The sequence below is a fragment of the Carassius carassius genome, chromosome 30 (assembly GCF_963082965.1).
Source record: "Carassius carassius chromosome 30, fCarCar2.1, whole genome shotgun sequence".
Lineage (NCBI taxonomy): Eukaryota > Metazoa > Chordata > Actinopteri > Cypriniformes > Cyprinidae > Carassius > Carassius carassius.
Window position 1 is genome coordinate 731,006 of NC_081784.1, and position 15,000 is coordinate 746,005.

General features: G+C 34.5%; 1 protein-coding gene across 1 annotated transcript in view; it reads left to right on the forward strand.

The window, feature by feature from the left end:
- The first annotated feature begins 1,287 nt into the window (after positions 1-1,287).
- Positions 1,288-15,000, forward strand: part of LOC132110372 (adhesion G protein-coupled receptor A3-like) — an 88,453-nt gene continuing 74,740 nt past the window's right edge. Inside the window, exons 1-3 of the mRNA XM_059516922.1 lie at positions 1,288-1,849; positions 12,762-12,833; positions 14,976-15,000. The exon at positions 14,976-15,000 is cut by the window's right edge and continues 47 nt beyond it. Of these exons, the coding sequence (XP_059372905.1) occupies positions 1,641-1,849; positions 12,762-12,833; positions 14,976-15,000 (306 nt within the window). The 5' untranslated portion in view covers positions 1,288-1,640. The remainder of the gene's footprint in view (positions 1,850-12,761; positions 12,834-14,975) is intronic.

Sequence of the window (15,000 nt, forward strand, 5' to 3'; positions counted from 1 at the left end):
GAAGTTTCTGCTTCTCATTACAGCAGAGACGGACCGCATCTGCGTGCCTGCTATTTATTTCTCCGTTTAGAGATTAATCATTTCAGATGATGATGTCAGACGGCTTGGTCTCACGAGGGAAGATTCTCCCGGCTCATGTTCCAGCGCCGAGGTGAAGCTACATCTGTCTAAACAACATCTCCAGACAGCAACCTGAAAGGAACGCAAAACCCAACAGTGTTTTTTATTTCTCGCCTTTCCCCAGAGATCCAGAGGAAGAAAAAGGGAGAGATACAGAAAAATTGTCAGTGGTTGAGGGGAAAAGAGCCGCCTCATGTTTGGCTGTCGTGAAGTGAATTATGGGAAACTGGGGGCTGGTCAGCCGGTCAGGAAGCGGCCGCTGGCTCTCTCTGTCTCTTTCAGTGTAAATAATGAGAGCCGACTCTGTGTGTCTCACTCTCAGCTCTATAAGAGCAGAAGCATCATGCTTCATGTATATATATATACACATTCAACACCCTTAAACACTCAGGTCATCCAAGATTAAGATGAGTTGGTTTCTTCATCACTTGCTCTGCAGTGAATGGGTGCCGTCAGAATGAGAGTCTGATAAAAACATCACAATAATCCACAGCACTCCAGTCCATCAGTGAACATCTGGAGAAGACAAAAGATGAAACACATCCAGCATTAAGATGATTTTAACTCAAATACATAGAGTCTATAATCCATAATAACACTTGCTCCAGTGAAAAAGTGTTCTGGTCTGAATCAGGAGAGAAATCTGCACAGATCAAGCAGCGTTTAAACAGCTCTAAACAAATATGTGACTGGATTTTGATGTGAGAGACAACAGCATATGCACTTTTTCACTGGAGGAAGTGTTAAAAATAACTTTATAATACAGTGTGGAGCTCCACATGGCCACGCCTCCTTAAAGATAAATAATCATATAATGTGGAATTCTGAACCAATAAAAAAGTTTATTCGCAAGGAAGAAGAGTTTTAATTCCTACTATGGCGAAGGAATGGCTTATGAATATTAATAACGGCGTGCTGACGTTGCTTAGAATTTTTTTTTTTTTTTTTTTTTTAGCGTCCTTATTATTAATTATTAATGAAGCAGCCATTCCTGGTGAATGGCAGATTCATGAATAATTAATAGGAAGGAGAGTGCTCAGTATTGGCCAGCCGACTAGCTCCCGTGCACTAGCGTCTTATGGTGCGTCATTAATATTCATAAGACATGCCTTTTGCGTAGTAGAGGAGGGGAGCGCGTGTGACAGGACACGCATCCAGTAACAGTAACCTGTTGAAGCAGTGCGCAGAACTCACGCAAACTTCTGTTTCCAGGCTCAAGTGCGCGCCGGAACGCGGAGACGCGCACCGAAGCAGAAGTTTTCTTCACTTCTGGATAGTAAGGATAAAGAGGAGCGCTTGCAGTGAGGATGTAAACCTACATCTAACCAGGCGTATAATGCAGAACAGGCTTTGAATCGGGAACGTTGCGCTGTGGTTTTTACGCACGACGCATGGAGATCTTCCAGGTGCTTCACTGATCATTAGCGAGCGCCAGTCGTCTGTGTTCGATCTAACCTGAGATGATCGATCATTTGATCCCAGACTGGCTGGAAGTGACCTGACAGTATACACAGATCGCGATGAAAGTGCTGCTCGTGCTGTGCGCGGCGCTCGCGGGCGCGCGGAGCGGCAGAGACTGTCCCGAGCTGATGATTGACAGCTGTCGCTGCGCCTCAGAGAGATCAAAGGAGTTTAATAGGCACAGCGTGCGCGTGAAGGTTGTGTGTGATGATGCGGACCTGACGGAAACCATGCAGCCCGGCTCTTTACCCAACACGACGGTGTCGCTGTGAGTAACTCATGTTACTGTATTCATGTGTATTGTTAACATTTTAAGGCACAGAAATGATTCACATTGTTAAAATCATTCAAATCTCCCTAGAATAAGTCATTGACATTATTAAACTCATTAAAAGTTCATTTTAGTATATTAAATCGAACATAAATTGCTTGTTGTGACTTTATTATGGAAAATAGTTTTTATTATTTTATTGTCATTTATTATTTTCTTTATAATAATTTTATTTTTATTTTTTAGAAGTATATACTATATGTCTTTATGTAACGCATAAAATAAAGTGTGAGCACGAAATGACGAAACAAGGATTTATTAACTCAAACATAGGCATGATAAGTAGCAAAATAACAGGTGGCAAGTGGCAAGTAACAGGTGACAAGTAGACAAGTTGACATTTAGACGAGTAGACCCGACAAAACAGAACTGAAAGGACAAGGCTTAAGTAGAAGGGATAATTGGGGAAACACAGGTGGATGGCATGACTAAATTAACAGGGACATGGAACACATGGGGAAATGAAGAGACACACCTGGAAACTAATCAAACCAGACACGGAAGACAGAAACTGGGTCACAGGGGCAAAAACACACAAAATGAGTCCAGGTGTGTGACACCTCTATTGCTGTCAGCAATTTATTTAATTGAAATTGATCTGGTTGATGATATTTTATTGTCAGAAGCAATTTGTATTGTGCAATCATGCATTGATGCATTGATGCATTGTTTTTTGCACTGTCATGTTATTTTACTTATCAATATAATAAGTATGACTCAGAGCACAAATCAGAGATGAATCACATTTTTACATTTACATTTATTCATTACATTTATTCATTTTTTTGAAATTTCTGGATTTTTTTGATGAATAAAAAGTAAAGAAAACAAAAACAAAATGCAGATTATTAAAAAAAAAACTAAAGTGTGTCCATGGATGTTAAAAGTTCTTCATAAACCATTGATGGCAATAAAGTACTTTTATTCACGTGATCTTGATAAGAAGAAGGTTCTTGGCAGAACCAATGCAGTATCTATTTCTGAGCTCATCACTGAGAACGAGGAGAGGGAGTATGATTTATGGGGAATCTAGTTCTCCGTCTGTGAAAACTCCTAATGCATTTTTAATTGTGCAAACTGTTTTCCTCTGGTGTACCTGTGTCTGCAGCATTACTTTAACACATGTTAGTCTTGTTTTAATGAACTCTAATTGATTACTGATTGGGAAGCTGCATGCTGTCATGAGGAATGAAGTGCTCTGAGTCTGTAAATCTTCAGAAGCTTGCAGCTTTGTTCTCAAATGCACTTTACTGCATTTCTGTCTCATGATCATTTCAATTTTATTCTACAAGTGTGTGCTTTAATGCTTGAAGTGAGTTTTGTGGGCAGAACTGGATGAGTTGTAGCAGATAGTGAAGGACTAGTGAAGGTGTGCTTTCTTCTGTTCAGTTTTGATCACTGCATTATTCCCAGACCTTCATTATTGTTAATTCAGAGTTCATCATTGTCTTTAATTCTACTCAGAACAGAGTTTAGCAGGGATGATGTATTTTTTGTTGTAGGCCAAAACCTGGAGACGAGTTGTATTTTATCGTGTTATTATCATGGTAGTATGGTATTGTCCTAAAGTCAATGGTTGATGTTGTCTTTTTTATTGTATTTTTCGTTTTTTTTTACCTCAAATTACATTTTTTTTTTTTTTTCAAAATTCTGTGTTTTCTGTTTCAATTTTTGGATTCCATTAAATAAAAATGTAATAATCAAAAAGCATGTCTAATTAATTATATATATATATATTATTTATTTATTTATTTATTTATATATATATAATTTTTTTTTCTGTGTTTGTGTATTTTAATATTTCTGGTAATGAATGCATAAAACATTAATTTAATTTATCCTTTAATCAAAAAAAAACAAACAAACAAGTGTTTAAATGGGACTGCAGAAGTTTTCTGGACATTAAACAGATAAACTCATCTACTCACTAGTGGCTCGCTGTGTCTATAATTGCGCTCCTGCAAACTATTCCAACTCAAACTTTGATGCAAACTGATTTTAAATAAAGACTGAATGAGTTTTCACCTGGAGTCATGTCACTGTGGTGCATTTCTTTTTTTAGTCAGGGTTTCTGGCTTAAAATTTTACCTGAAAATATTACAGAAAATATCTGCAAATAATCCACTGGAACTTTCAGGTCGGTCTTCAGAAATACGGCGTCACTCGTGTCCAAACTCTTGAGGGATTCAGCTGCTGTTCTTCTTCTGAACTCGGATCCTTGGCTTGTTTTAGTTCTGGTTTGTCGGGAAGTCTTTTTCCTGCTCTAGGAAGCGTGACATTCGTGATTCAGCGCTGACTTCCCTCGTCTGACTTTTGTTTCTGAGTTGAGGATAAATAAATGGCCAGGAGCGCTCGCATACGCCTTCACTTATTTGTTTATAAATTAATTTAGTTTATTCGAATAATTAAACTTTTATATGAATCGATTTGGAATGTTTACCAGGGAACGTCTCTTTTATTTCATCTTTAGGGTTGTAGATTTTTCTATAGTTCTAAATTGATTTCAAATGTATACATCTTATCTTTATAGGGTCATTCAGGCCAAAAAATGGTAACTATATTAGCATCCACACTATAAAGCACAGTTCAGTCTGCATCAAACCCGGAAAAGGAAGGTTTTCAGTGAAACAAAAAAATGAATAAAAAGTAGAATCCTTTCATAAAAAAAAATTAGCCTACTCTGCATGCATTTTTGTGCACATTAAAAACATTAGTTTACTTTACTGCAGTTTCCAATAAAATATCTACTATTCCAGTAACAACAGTATTCCATTTGAAATATCCACCAAAAATTAGCTTTATTTTCCAAATAATGTTTTATTCACTTATTACTTGATTTTTTTTTGTAAGGCAAATCCCAAACCCTAATTTTAACTCCAATTACACTACCAGTCAAAACTTAAACATTACTAAAAAAAATTTCGACAAAAGTTTGTATGATTCAGAAACAGTTTGTATGATTCAGTGATTTATAATCAGTTCCTATGATTCAATGATTCCAAATTAGTTTGTAAGATTCAGTGATTCAGAGTCAGTTTGTATGATTCAGTGAATCAGAGTCAGTTCATATGATTCAGTGATTCATTTACATTACATTTATGCATTTAGCAGACACTTTTATTCAAAGCAACTTTCAGTGCATCCAGGCTATACATTTATTTTTTACCAGTATGTGTATTCCCTGGGAATTGAACCCATGACCTCTTGCGCTGCTAACGCAATGCTCTACCACTGATCCACAGGAGTCAGTGATTCAGAGTCAGTTCTAATGATTCAGTGATTCAGAGTCAGTCCTCACAGTCAGGAGTCTCAGAGACAGAATGCCGTGTAGTTTTCTATGTTTATATATATAAAAATGTAATATTTTTGATTATTATAAACATTGAAAAAAGTTTTCCTGCCTTGTATTTTTGTGGAAACATTACCAAATAAAGGAAAGCATTACCAAATAATAATTAAGCATCAAATCATCATATTATTCTGATTTCTGAAGATCATGTGACACTGAAGACTGGAGGAATGCTGCTGAAAATACAGCGGAGCATCACAGAAATAAAATACACTTTAACACAGATTCACACAGAAAACAGCTGTTTTAAATTGTAATAATATATCTAAATTTTCTCTGTATCTTTGATCAAATAAATGCAGCCTTGGTTAGAAGACACTTCTCCCAGAAACATAAAAAAAATCATAATCGCTTTTCGTTATCTTTTGGAGCTTGCCCTCGTTTACTGTCCTTCTATAGAAAAGAACAGCATGAACATTTTACTAAATATGTTAATGTGTTTCTCGGTTCTGGTGTTTTTGTGGAATATTCCATCAGTGCATCACTGAGGTTTTGGCTGAACTCAGCGCTGCTTCTTCATGAATATTTCACATCTGCTCTCTTGATGCTCTGTGTGTAGTTTGGGTGAGAGTCATTGAAGGACATCCGTCAAACACACTGAGATGTGAAATGACAATCTGAAAACCTGCAGGGTAGCAGAGTAACTGATGAGGTGAAAGCACCTAAAACACACGAGCGCTGGGTTTGAGTTTAACGTAAGCTCTGATATGAAGAAGCAAGAGGTCGGTTATATTTCCTCTGGATCTGCTCTTCTGCTTAATCTGCATTTATATGATTAAAAATACAGTAAAAATTTTGAAATATTATTATAATTTCAAACAGCTGTTTTCTGTGTGAATCTGTGTTAAAGTGTAATTTATTTCTGTGATGCTCCGCTGTATTTTCAGCATCATTCCTCCAGTCTTCAGTGTCACATGATCTTCAGAAATCATGAAAATATGATGATTTACTGCTCAAGAAACATTTCTGATTATTATCAATGTTGAACACAGTTGTGCTGCACAATATTTTTCTGGAAACTGTGATGCATTTTATTTTTCAGGATTCACAGATGAACAGAAAGTTCAGAAGAGCAGCATTCATTTGAAATAAATCTTATGTAATGTTATACATTGAATAAAATGTTCTTATTTAATATTTTTGTGTTGTTTTCATAACATAGTTTTAAAGATTGTAAAATCAAGATACATTCACGGGATGAGCAAAATGACATAAGATATTAAGTCTTGTTTTTAGTCAAAGAAATGCATTTAAATTAAGAACGAAAATGTAATAAATATCTTCCTATGGGTTTTTTATTTTTTTTAAAGAAAAGAATGTGTAATATGTTACATTATAAATGCATGTTAAATTAAGAATGTAAGTTTGTACTGGAAAACAAGACAAAAATACTTAAAAATCAGTTTTGTAAATTGTTATAAATGTCTTTACTGTCACTTTTTATCAGTTTAATGAATCGTTCCTGAATAAAAATATGTATTTCTTAAAAAAAAAAAAACTTAATTTAAATAAATAAATAAATAATGTCTTGATGACCCCATTTTAACCAGCAGCAGTTCCCTCCGGTCATTAAAAAAATAAAATAAATAAATAAGTAAAATAATTCAGATTTCAAGAACTTTGAACATTTCATTTCTAGTTAAAAATGAATATTTGTAATGAAATTTGTATGGTTTGGTATGACACGAGTGAACTGCTCCTTCAGACCCATTCAGAATTCATCACGTTGTTCTTTTATCATCTTGAAGAGGCTGTTGTTGATTGTTTTATCGCTGTGTTTGTGGTCCGTCTGGTAGAAGTTTAGCTGGTCATGCCTCAGATGGATTGTCCTCTGATTCTCTACAGTATGTCTCATACACGAATGAATCCGTCTGTGCTCTGCAGAAGAATGTGTCTGAGCGCGTTTGGAGTATCAACTGCTTAAAAAAGTGAAGAAAGGAAAACAGTGAGTCTGCCAAGAAAACATTAGCAGTGCGTCGTCTCTGCCTCCCTCTCACCGGCCGCTAAACGCTGGGTTATTTAAAGTGTCCCTCAGCTCTCCAAAACATCATAAAACAGCTTCTGTCTGCGCGTCGGATCTCTTGAGCGTGCTGAACGTGTGTTAACTCCACATGACCTGCGTGAAGGCCCCTGAAGGGCCCTGGAGCTGAGAGCGTGTTGAGAGGTTTAACTGTGAAATGAACAGTGAGGGATTTGCTCAGAATGAACACATTACTGCATCTGCGTTGTTTTAGCACCCGATTCACTAATAGAATTATGCCATTAAACTCTAAAGCGAGCGACACAATTGAATTGACAGAATGAGCAGTTTAATAAACGGAAAAATAGATGAGGATTTCAAAGCATATAATGCATTCTGGGAAATGAAGTGAAAATAAAATAAGTTATATAAATGTTTTATTTAGGTGTTTAGAAATATTGCATCCCTGTGGCTGCATCTTATGAAGCTGTTTGAAATAATTATATATGTGTGTGTGTGTGTGTGTGTGTGTGTGTATACATATATATATATATACATATATATACATATATATATATATATATATCTCAAAATATTTTGTAACAATATTTTTTTAATTATTAAAAAAAATATAATAATACTTTTATTAAGCAAGGATGTGTAAAATTGATAAAAAAAGTGACTACAAAGAATTTTTACAAAAGGATTCTATTTTTGTTTCTTCTACTAAGTTTGGACACCTTCTCATTCAAAGAGTTTTCTTTATTTTCATGACTATGAAAATTGTAGATTCACACTGAAGGCATCAAAACTATGAATTAACACATGTGGAATTATATATGGAATTATATACATAACAAAAATGTGTGAAACGACTGAAAATATGTCATATTGTAGCTTCTTCAAAGTTGCCACCTTTTGCTTTGATTACTGCTTTGCACACTCTTGGCTTTCTCTTGATGAGCTTCAAGAGGTAGTCACCTGAAAAATCAGTTTCCAGCACTGATAATAAATCATCATATTAGTATGATTTCTGAACATTATGTGACACTGGAAGATTGCAGTAATGATGCTGAAAATTCAGTTTTGATCTCAGAAATCAATTACAAATAAAGTTATTTTGTATTGTAATAATATTTCAACATTTTTACTGTATTTTGATCTAGTAAATGCAGCCCTGGTGAGCAGAAGACACAGATCGCAAACATTTGTATTTTTTATACGTTAAGTAAGTGTGGTAAACATGTCATTAAAAATACTGTTTAAATAAACTTTTTTTTAATAAAAAAATTAAGTTTTATTTTAATGTACCATTCTATTTCCTTACATTAAAATAAACTGCAACTCAATTCAACTCGATTCAAATTGAGGAAGTGCAACGGAACTTATAACATTTCAATGTCTTTTAATTTAGAGAGCATTCAATTCTCAATGACGCACACAAAACGATTTGTATTGAGCTCCATTTGCGTAGAAACACTGACTGAATCTGTGTAAACCTGCTTTAGCTGGACTGTGGGTGGTTGGTTGTTTCTGTGCTGAAATACACTGGTAATTTGATATGTACCGTAGTACCACTGTAAATGATAACCCTGTGCTGGGATGTTTATATAGTGCTTTAAAGCATCTCAGAGAAAGTCCTGGTCCTGCGGTAGTCTGGGTCTGAGATGCTGTGGATCTGTGTGGGTCTTTAATGTTTTTGCATTCATGCTGCTGTTGATTTCAGACTGGTTTATTTGGTGTAATTGTGGCGTGTAGCCGCCCGTCTTCCGTCAGGACTCTTCTGACACACGCTTGTGCTCCAGAGCTAAATCTGTTTCATGTCCAAGGTCACTGGTAGTTGATATGAAATATGTTATTATGGTTAGCTGTTGCTAGTAACCTGATATTATAGAAAAACACTGGGCTGCAGCGTTTGGGCCGTGGAGGTTAGAAATCACTGCGCCGTCCGCTCGGGATGTTTGTAATACTTGAGATTGTGATCTGTGATTGGTGACTGTGGACCGCTGTATTTCAGCATATTTTTATTCTGTCACTCTTGTAATAATAGTTTGGTTGACTGAATACTGTGTATGTGAATGATTTAAAAAAATACTCTCTGCCTTCACAGTGAAAGACTAGTTCATTGCTAATTACATTTTAAACAGAATTTACTGCTTACAGATTCTATAGAAACAGTCAAATCAAATTACAATTATTTGTAAAGAGCTTTTCACAACATGCATCGTTTCAGAAGAGCTTTACAGAAAGTCACACTGTTATGTATGGAAGCTTGTTTCTGACACGGTATAAAGCATTAAAAAAGGTAATTGCGACTTTTTATCTCACAATTCAGACTTAAATCTTGTTATCCTAAGTTTATAACTCACAATTCTGAATTTCTTTCTTACAATTCTATTTTTTTCAATTCTAAATTTTCATTTTTCAATTCTGTTTATATCTCACAATTCTAATTGTATAACTCGCAATTATGAATTTATAAATCACAATTCTAAAAAAAAAATCAATTCTAAGTTTGTCTTAATTCTAAATGTTTATTTTTCGATTCTAAGTTTATATCTCACAATTCTAAATGAGTTTTTTTTTCAATTCTAAGTTTATAAATCACAATACTGATTTTTTTTCAGAATTACAAAAAAAAAGACAGAATAGTAAGATTTAAAGATAGAAATTTTGAGGATTTTTTTAAATTTATTTTGGAAACAAGCTTCCATAGTTACAGTATTAGTCTTGGGGCTGACGAGACGTGAGATGTGCGGATCCATATACAAGACTTTATTAGAAGACATGGTCATAAACAGACAATGGCATCAGGTATAACACAGGTAAAACAAAGAGCAATCCTAGAACAAGCTTGGGTCTTCGATCGGCAAACAGAATCCAGAGGGCAGCGATAAGAGGGGAAATCCAATGATAAGAGCAATAGTCCAGGTGAGGTGCGAACAAAGTCTGAAACAGAAGACAAAGAGTTAATCCAATAAACAGAGGCAAAAGTCAGGAAACAAACTTAGACTAAACTATAAGTGACTCCATAAAGTAGCTATCTCTAGGAGAGGGATATGTGCAGAACAATACTCGGCAGAGTGTGAGAGGAAGTCAAATGCTTATAAAGCGTGGCTGATGATTGTGCTGTGTAATTGGTGGCAGTTGTGTTTGATAGTTAACATGTGAATGTGATTGGTGCAATGGAGCATGGGAAATGTAGTCCAGGGTGTACTGTGTAGTGTGAGAGTCTGTGTTATGGATGATGACAGGATCATGACAATCAGCATGAAAAACAGCATGCATTATAATAAATGTTATTAATACATGAATTACTAGAATGCAATCAGTTGTTTTTGCATTTTTAGTCAAGTTATGTGTCAAAATATTTGAATACAGTCATCTGTAATATTTCTGTTTAATTTGAAGTTTTATTCAACATGCATGAAATGTAAGGTCTAGTCAAATGCATCGCATCATAACTTATAATGCATGTTTTGGCAAATATGTTTGTGTGTGTGTGTGTGTGTGTGTGTGTGTGTGGACTCTAACCTTTAGCTGCTGGATTAAATCCTTCTCAATGACACAGACCATTTGCTCCAGCGGTCCGAGAAAGACAATATTTAACATGTCCCTCTTTCTCTCTCTCTGCTTATCCTTGGAGAACATAATTGATATTGTAAATAGAAAGTTGGAAGGACGCTGGAGTTTCGGCATGCACTGTTTACATAATGTACAATTATGTTTTGCCTGCCGTTTCCTGGATGTTAGTCAGAGGCCTGAAACAGGGGTGTGGGAAGCAAAACAACACGCTTAACACACCACACACACAGACAACACACTTAACACACATAAACACTGAGCTCACTGTTCCCGAAGCAGTACATGTGCGCAGACGGGGAGGAATAATGCACCCGAAACTAAAGCAGATGGAGTTTCAAAACACTTTATTAATGGTTTCGTTAAAAAACATTACATTTCAGATGTTTCATTGTGACAGCTTTCACACACATATAAAAATGAGACTTTAATAAGTCATCATCTAAAAATGAGCAGCACAAGTCATGACATTGTTCTCATTTTTTTTAGGGCTCCTGCAAGTGTTTTAATTAGTAATATGCAAATTCATTGATTGACCAATAGGTTAGTATACATGCATGCATTTCAAATCTGAAGCCAATTAAAATAGCAGAAAATGAAATATTAAAAAAGATTACATAACATTAATAATATGAATTGTTATAATTGTAATAGTTGTGCAATATGCTACCAGTGATTTACCAATGAAAGTGATTAAAAATAAAATAAAAACCTTACACAAAAGATACATACATAAATATTATATAGCATGATTTTTTTATTTTATTTTCTATTTTTTATTATATATTACTCACTACGAAATGTATTTTCTTATTTCAAGCATGAATAAGTAAGGGTTTATGCTTTTGTTGTTGTTGTCGTTCTTACTGGAAAACAAAACAAATTGTTTTTGTTTTAGTTTTTTTTTTGCAATCCTCTTTCTCACTCGTCAGCCAATCAGATGTCAGCAAACACAAAAGTGTCCTCAGAATCTAGAGTCTAGTTGCAGTGATGGACTAGTATAGTTTTTGTTAATATTTTGAATTAGGTTTTTTTTTTCTTCTGTTTTCACTTTAAGTTTTAGTTGTTTTAAGTTGAAATTCTAGTAATTTTAAAGTGTGTTTTTGTCAATTTTATTAGTTTTTAAAATAGTTTTTACATAAAACTTTGAGCTTCCAGGTTGACCATATTTATGTGCTCGTATGTGCTGAGATACTATTAAACGTTTATCATATTTTTATATAGATTACATTTTTTATTATCTGATTTCATGTTAATTTTACATAGTTTTGTACTTAATATGTCTGTACATTCATTTTTGGTTGAACTTTATACGCAAAACTTATTTTCATTACCCATGATTCATATTGTATCATTTTTATATTGTGGCAAAATGCATTGTTGGACCCCTAATAATCTTAAATAAATAAATAAACAAAAAATAAACAAACAAACGAATTAACGCTATATTATTTTATATATTTTTTTATATTTTTTCCCCTCTGTTTATAATGTCTATTCAAATTGTTATGGCCAAGAATGGTCCGAATGATTTTTTTCCAAACCATTTCCCACTTTCTCTAAGACACTTAAACGTTTTTAAACCATCTAACTAAATTTAATTTCTCATAGTGTTTCTGTAACAATAGCAGAGCATGCCTCTGGCAACAGGGAGGTCATCGGTCATATTTAGGCGATCCATGAACTACTTAAATGTCCACGTTCAATACAGTGCAAGTTGCTTTGAATAAAAGTGTCTGTCAATGCATAAATGTATATCAACCTACAAGGAGTTAATTTTCAGAGAAAGTGTCTCTGGAGAAGTTTTGTTTTCTCCATTCTGACCACAAACAAGCCGTCGATATGAAGCAGACGGGAGATTTACACTCCTCTAAATCTTCTGCTGGCTGTAAAGATGATGGTTTGTGTGTAAATCCTCTTGCTCTGTATTCATGGCTTGTGTTTTTGTGTCTCCTCAGGATCCTGAGCAACAATAAGATCTCGGCGCTGAAGAATAACTCTTTCCTCGGCCTGCGAGCTCTGGAGAGACTGTGAGAGCCGTATCTATCTGATTATTATCTAGAGATGATATAACCGCAGAGAATTGGCTTTTATCATGTAGAAACATACATGTATCTTCTACAGCAATCGAAAGTTTGGGATCAGAATGATTATATGATTCAAAAATAACTTCCCAACATCGATTGATTGAAAGATTTCTGAAGAGCACGTGACACTGAACACTGGAGTAATGATGATGGAAATACAGCTTTGCATCACAGAAATAAATTATATTTTAAAGGATATTAATATAGAAACCATTGTCTTATATTATAATAACATTTTGCAAGATTACTATTTTTTTCTGTATTTTTGAGCCAATAAATGCAGCCTTGATGAGCAGAAGAGACTTTACAAGTCTTCCTGATCCCAAACTGTATATTAAAGCAAAATGAATATATTAATATTAATCATCTATAGCTGCAACAGTTATCTGGTGAAATGGCTGTGTTTGATTATAATTATATTGATATATTGCAATTTATGTGATGATGCGATCAGAAGTGGTAATAGTTAAATAAATGGAGAGACGCGTCATCACTGCAGCAAATAAAGACTTTTTTAGTTAGATATGTATTTGCATTATGTTTAAAACATATGCATACAGAACGTGACCGCACTTTTAAGCCCTTAAATTTTTATGCATGCATTTATGAAAAATAGCATGCAAACTCTTTTCCTTTAGGTTCTGGAAACAAGTGGGATAAACGGAAGAGTTTAATGGAGCTGAAAAGAAGTGTTTCTGGAGTCACACACCGTTAGAGCCGGACAGAAGCTATTTATCATCAGTAAACACCGTCACACTTGAGCCTTAAATATCACATTAACCACATTCAATCAATCTAGAAACCCTGAGAACTGTGATTTATAATCAGATGAGTGATGTGTAACAGATATTAAAGGCATTTTCGTTGCTCGTGGCTGTGCAAACGGTTAAACAGGAGAGCAAGAAGCATCCGATCTTCTAAGAAGGATGGATTCTGAAAGGTCAGAAGTCTGTCTCGTGACATTTTTCCTGCTGATTCTGAAGGTCTGCAGATGTCTTGTGTTTGACTCCATCCTCCTTCAGATTCCTGTCGCTCCCTTCGTACACGGGAAACACAGAGACACAATTTCAGGAAGTTTGTTTTGGCCTCAGAGGAAAGCCATATTATGGTTCTGCATCATGTATTTTTAGAGCACTTGGTCTGAGACGCTCGGTCCGAGCTGAACGCACTGAGGTTTGTGTGAATGGCTGGTCCTGCCACAGAAAAAAAAAAGAAGTAATTTTGACTTTTTCTCACAATTCTGACTTTTTTCTTGTTATTCTGAGTAATTAATGTCATAATTGTGAGACTTAAACTCACCGTTGTGAGGGGAAAAGTCCAAATTGAGAGAAAAACAATAGCGAATTTCTTTTCTTTTTTCTCCACTACAAAAGTTGAAATTGTGAGATATAAACTCAAAAGTGCAAGAAAAAAAAAATCTCAATTAGCCTTTTTTTTCCTGTGGCAGAAACTGGTTTTTAAATACTAAATTGCGAAAAAGAAAAAAAATAATAAAGATATATAACTAATTAATTCATTAAAAAATAAAGGTTTGAGTTGGAAATATTTGTTATTTATTTTTTTATTTAATGTTTTTGAAAAAAATGTTTTTATTAAAAATAGTGAAATATTATTACAATTTAAAATAAGTGTTTCCTACATTAATACATTGTAAAATGTAATTTTATTTTTGTGATCAAACTGTATTTTCAGCATCATTCCTCCAGTCTTCAGTGTCACATGATCTTCAGAAATCAGAATAATATGATGATTTACTGCTCAAGAAACATTTCTGGTTATTATCAATGTTGAAAACCCTTAATATTTCTGTGGAAACTGTGATGCATTTTATTTTTCAGGATTCTCTGATGAACAGACAGTTCAGAAGAACAGCATTTATTTGAAATAGAAATCATGTTTAACATTGTAAAAGTCACTTTTGATCAATTTAATGCATCTTTGACCAATAAAAGCATTAATTTCTTTGAAAATAAATAAATCAACTCATACTGCCCGAGATGTTTATTCACTGATCTGCATTTAACATGTTGAATGCTCACAGATGGACTGTTTTTCATCTCTCTCTCATATCTCTTGTGTCTTCAGGGATCTCAGCAGTAATCTCATTAGC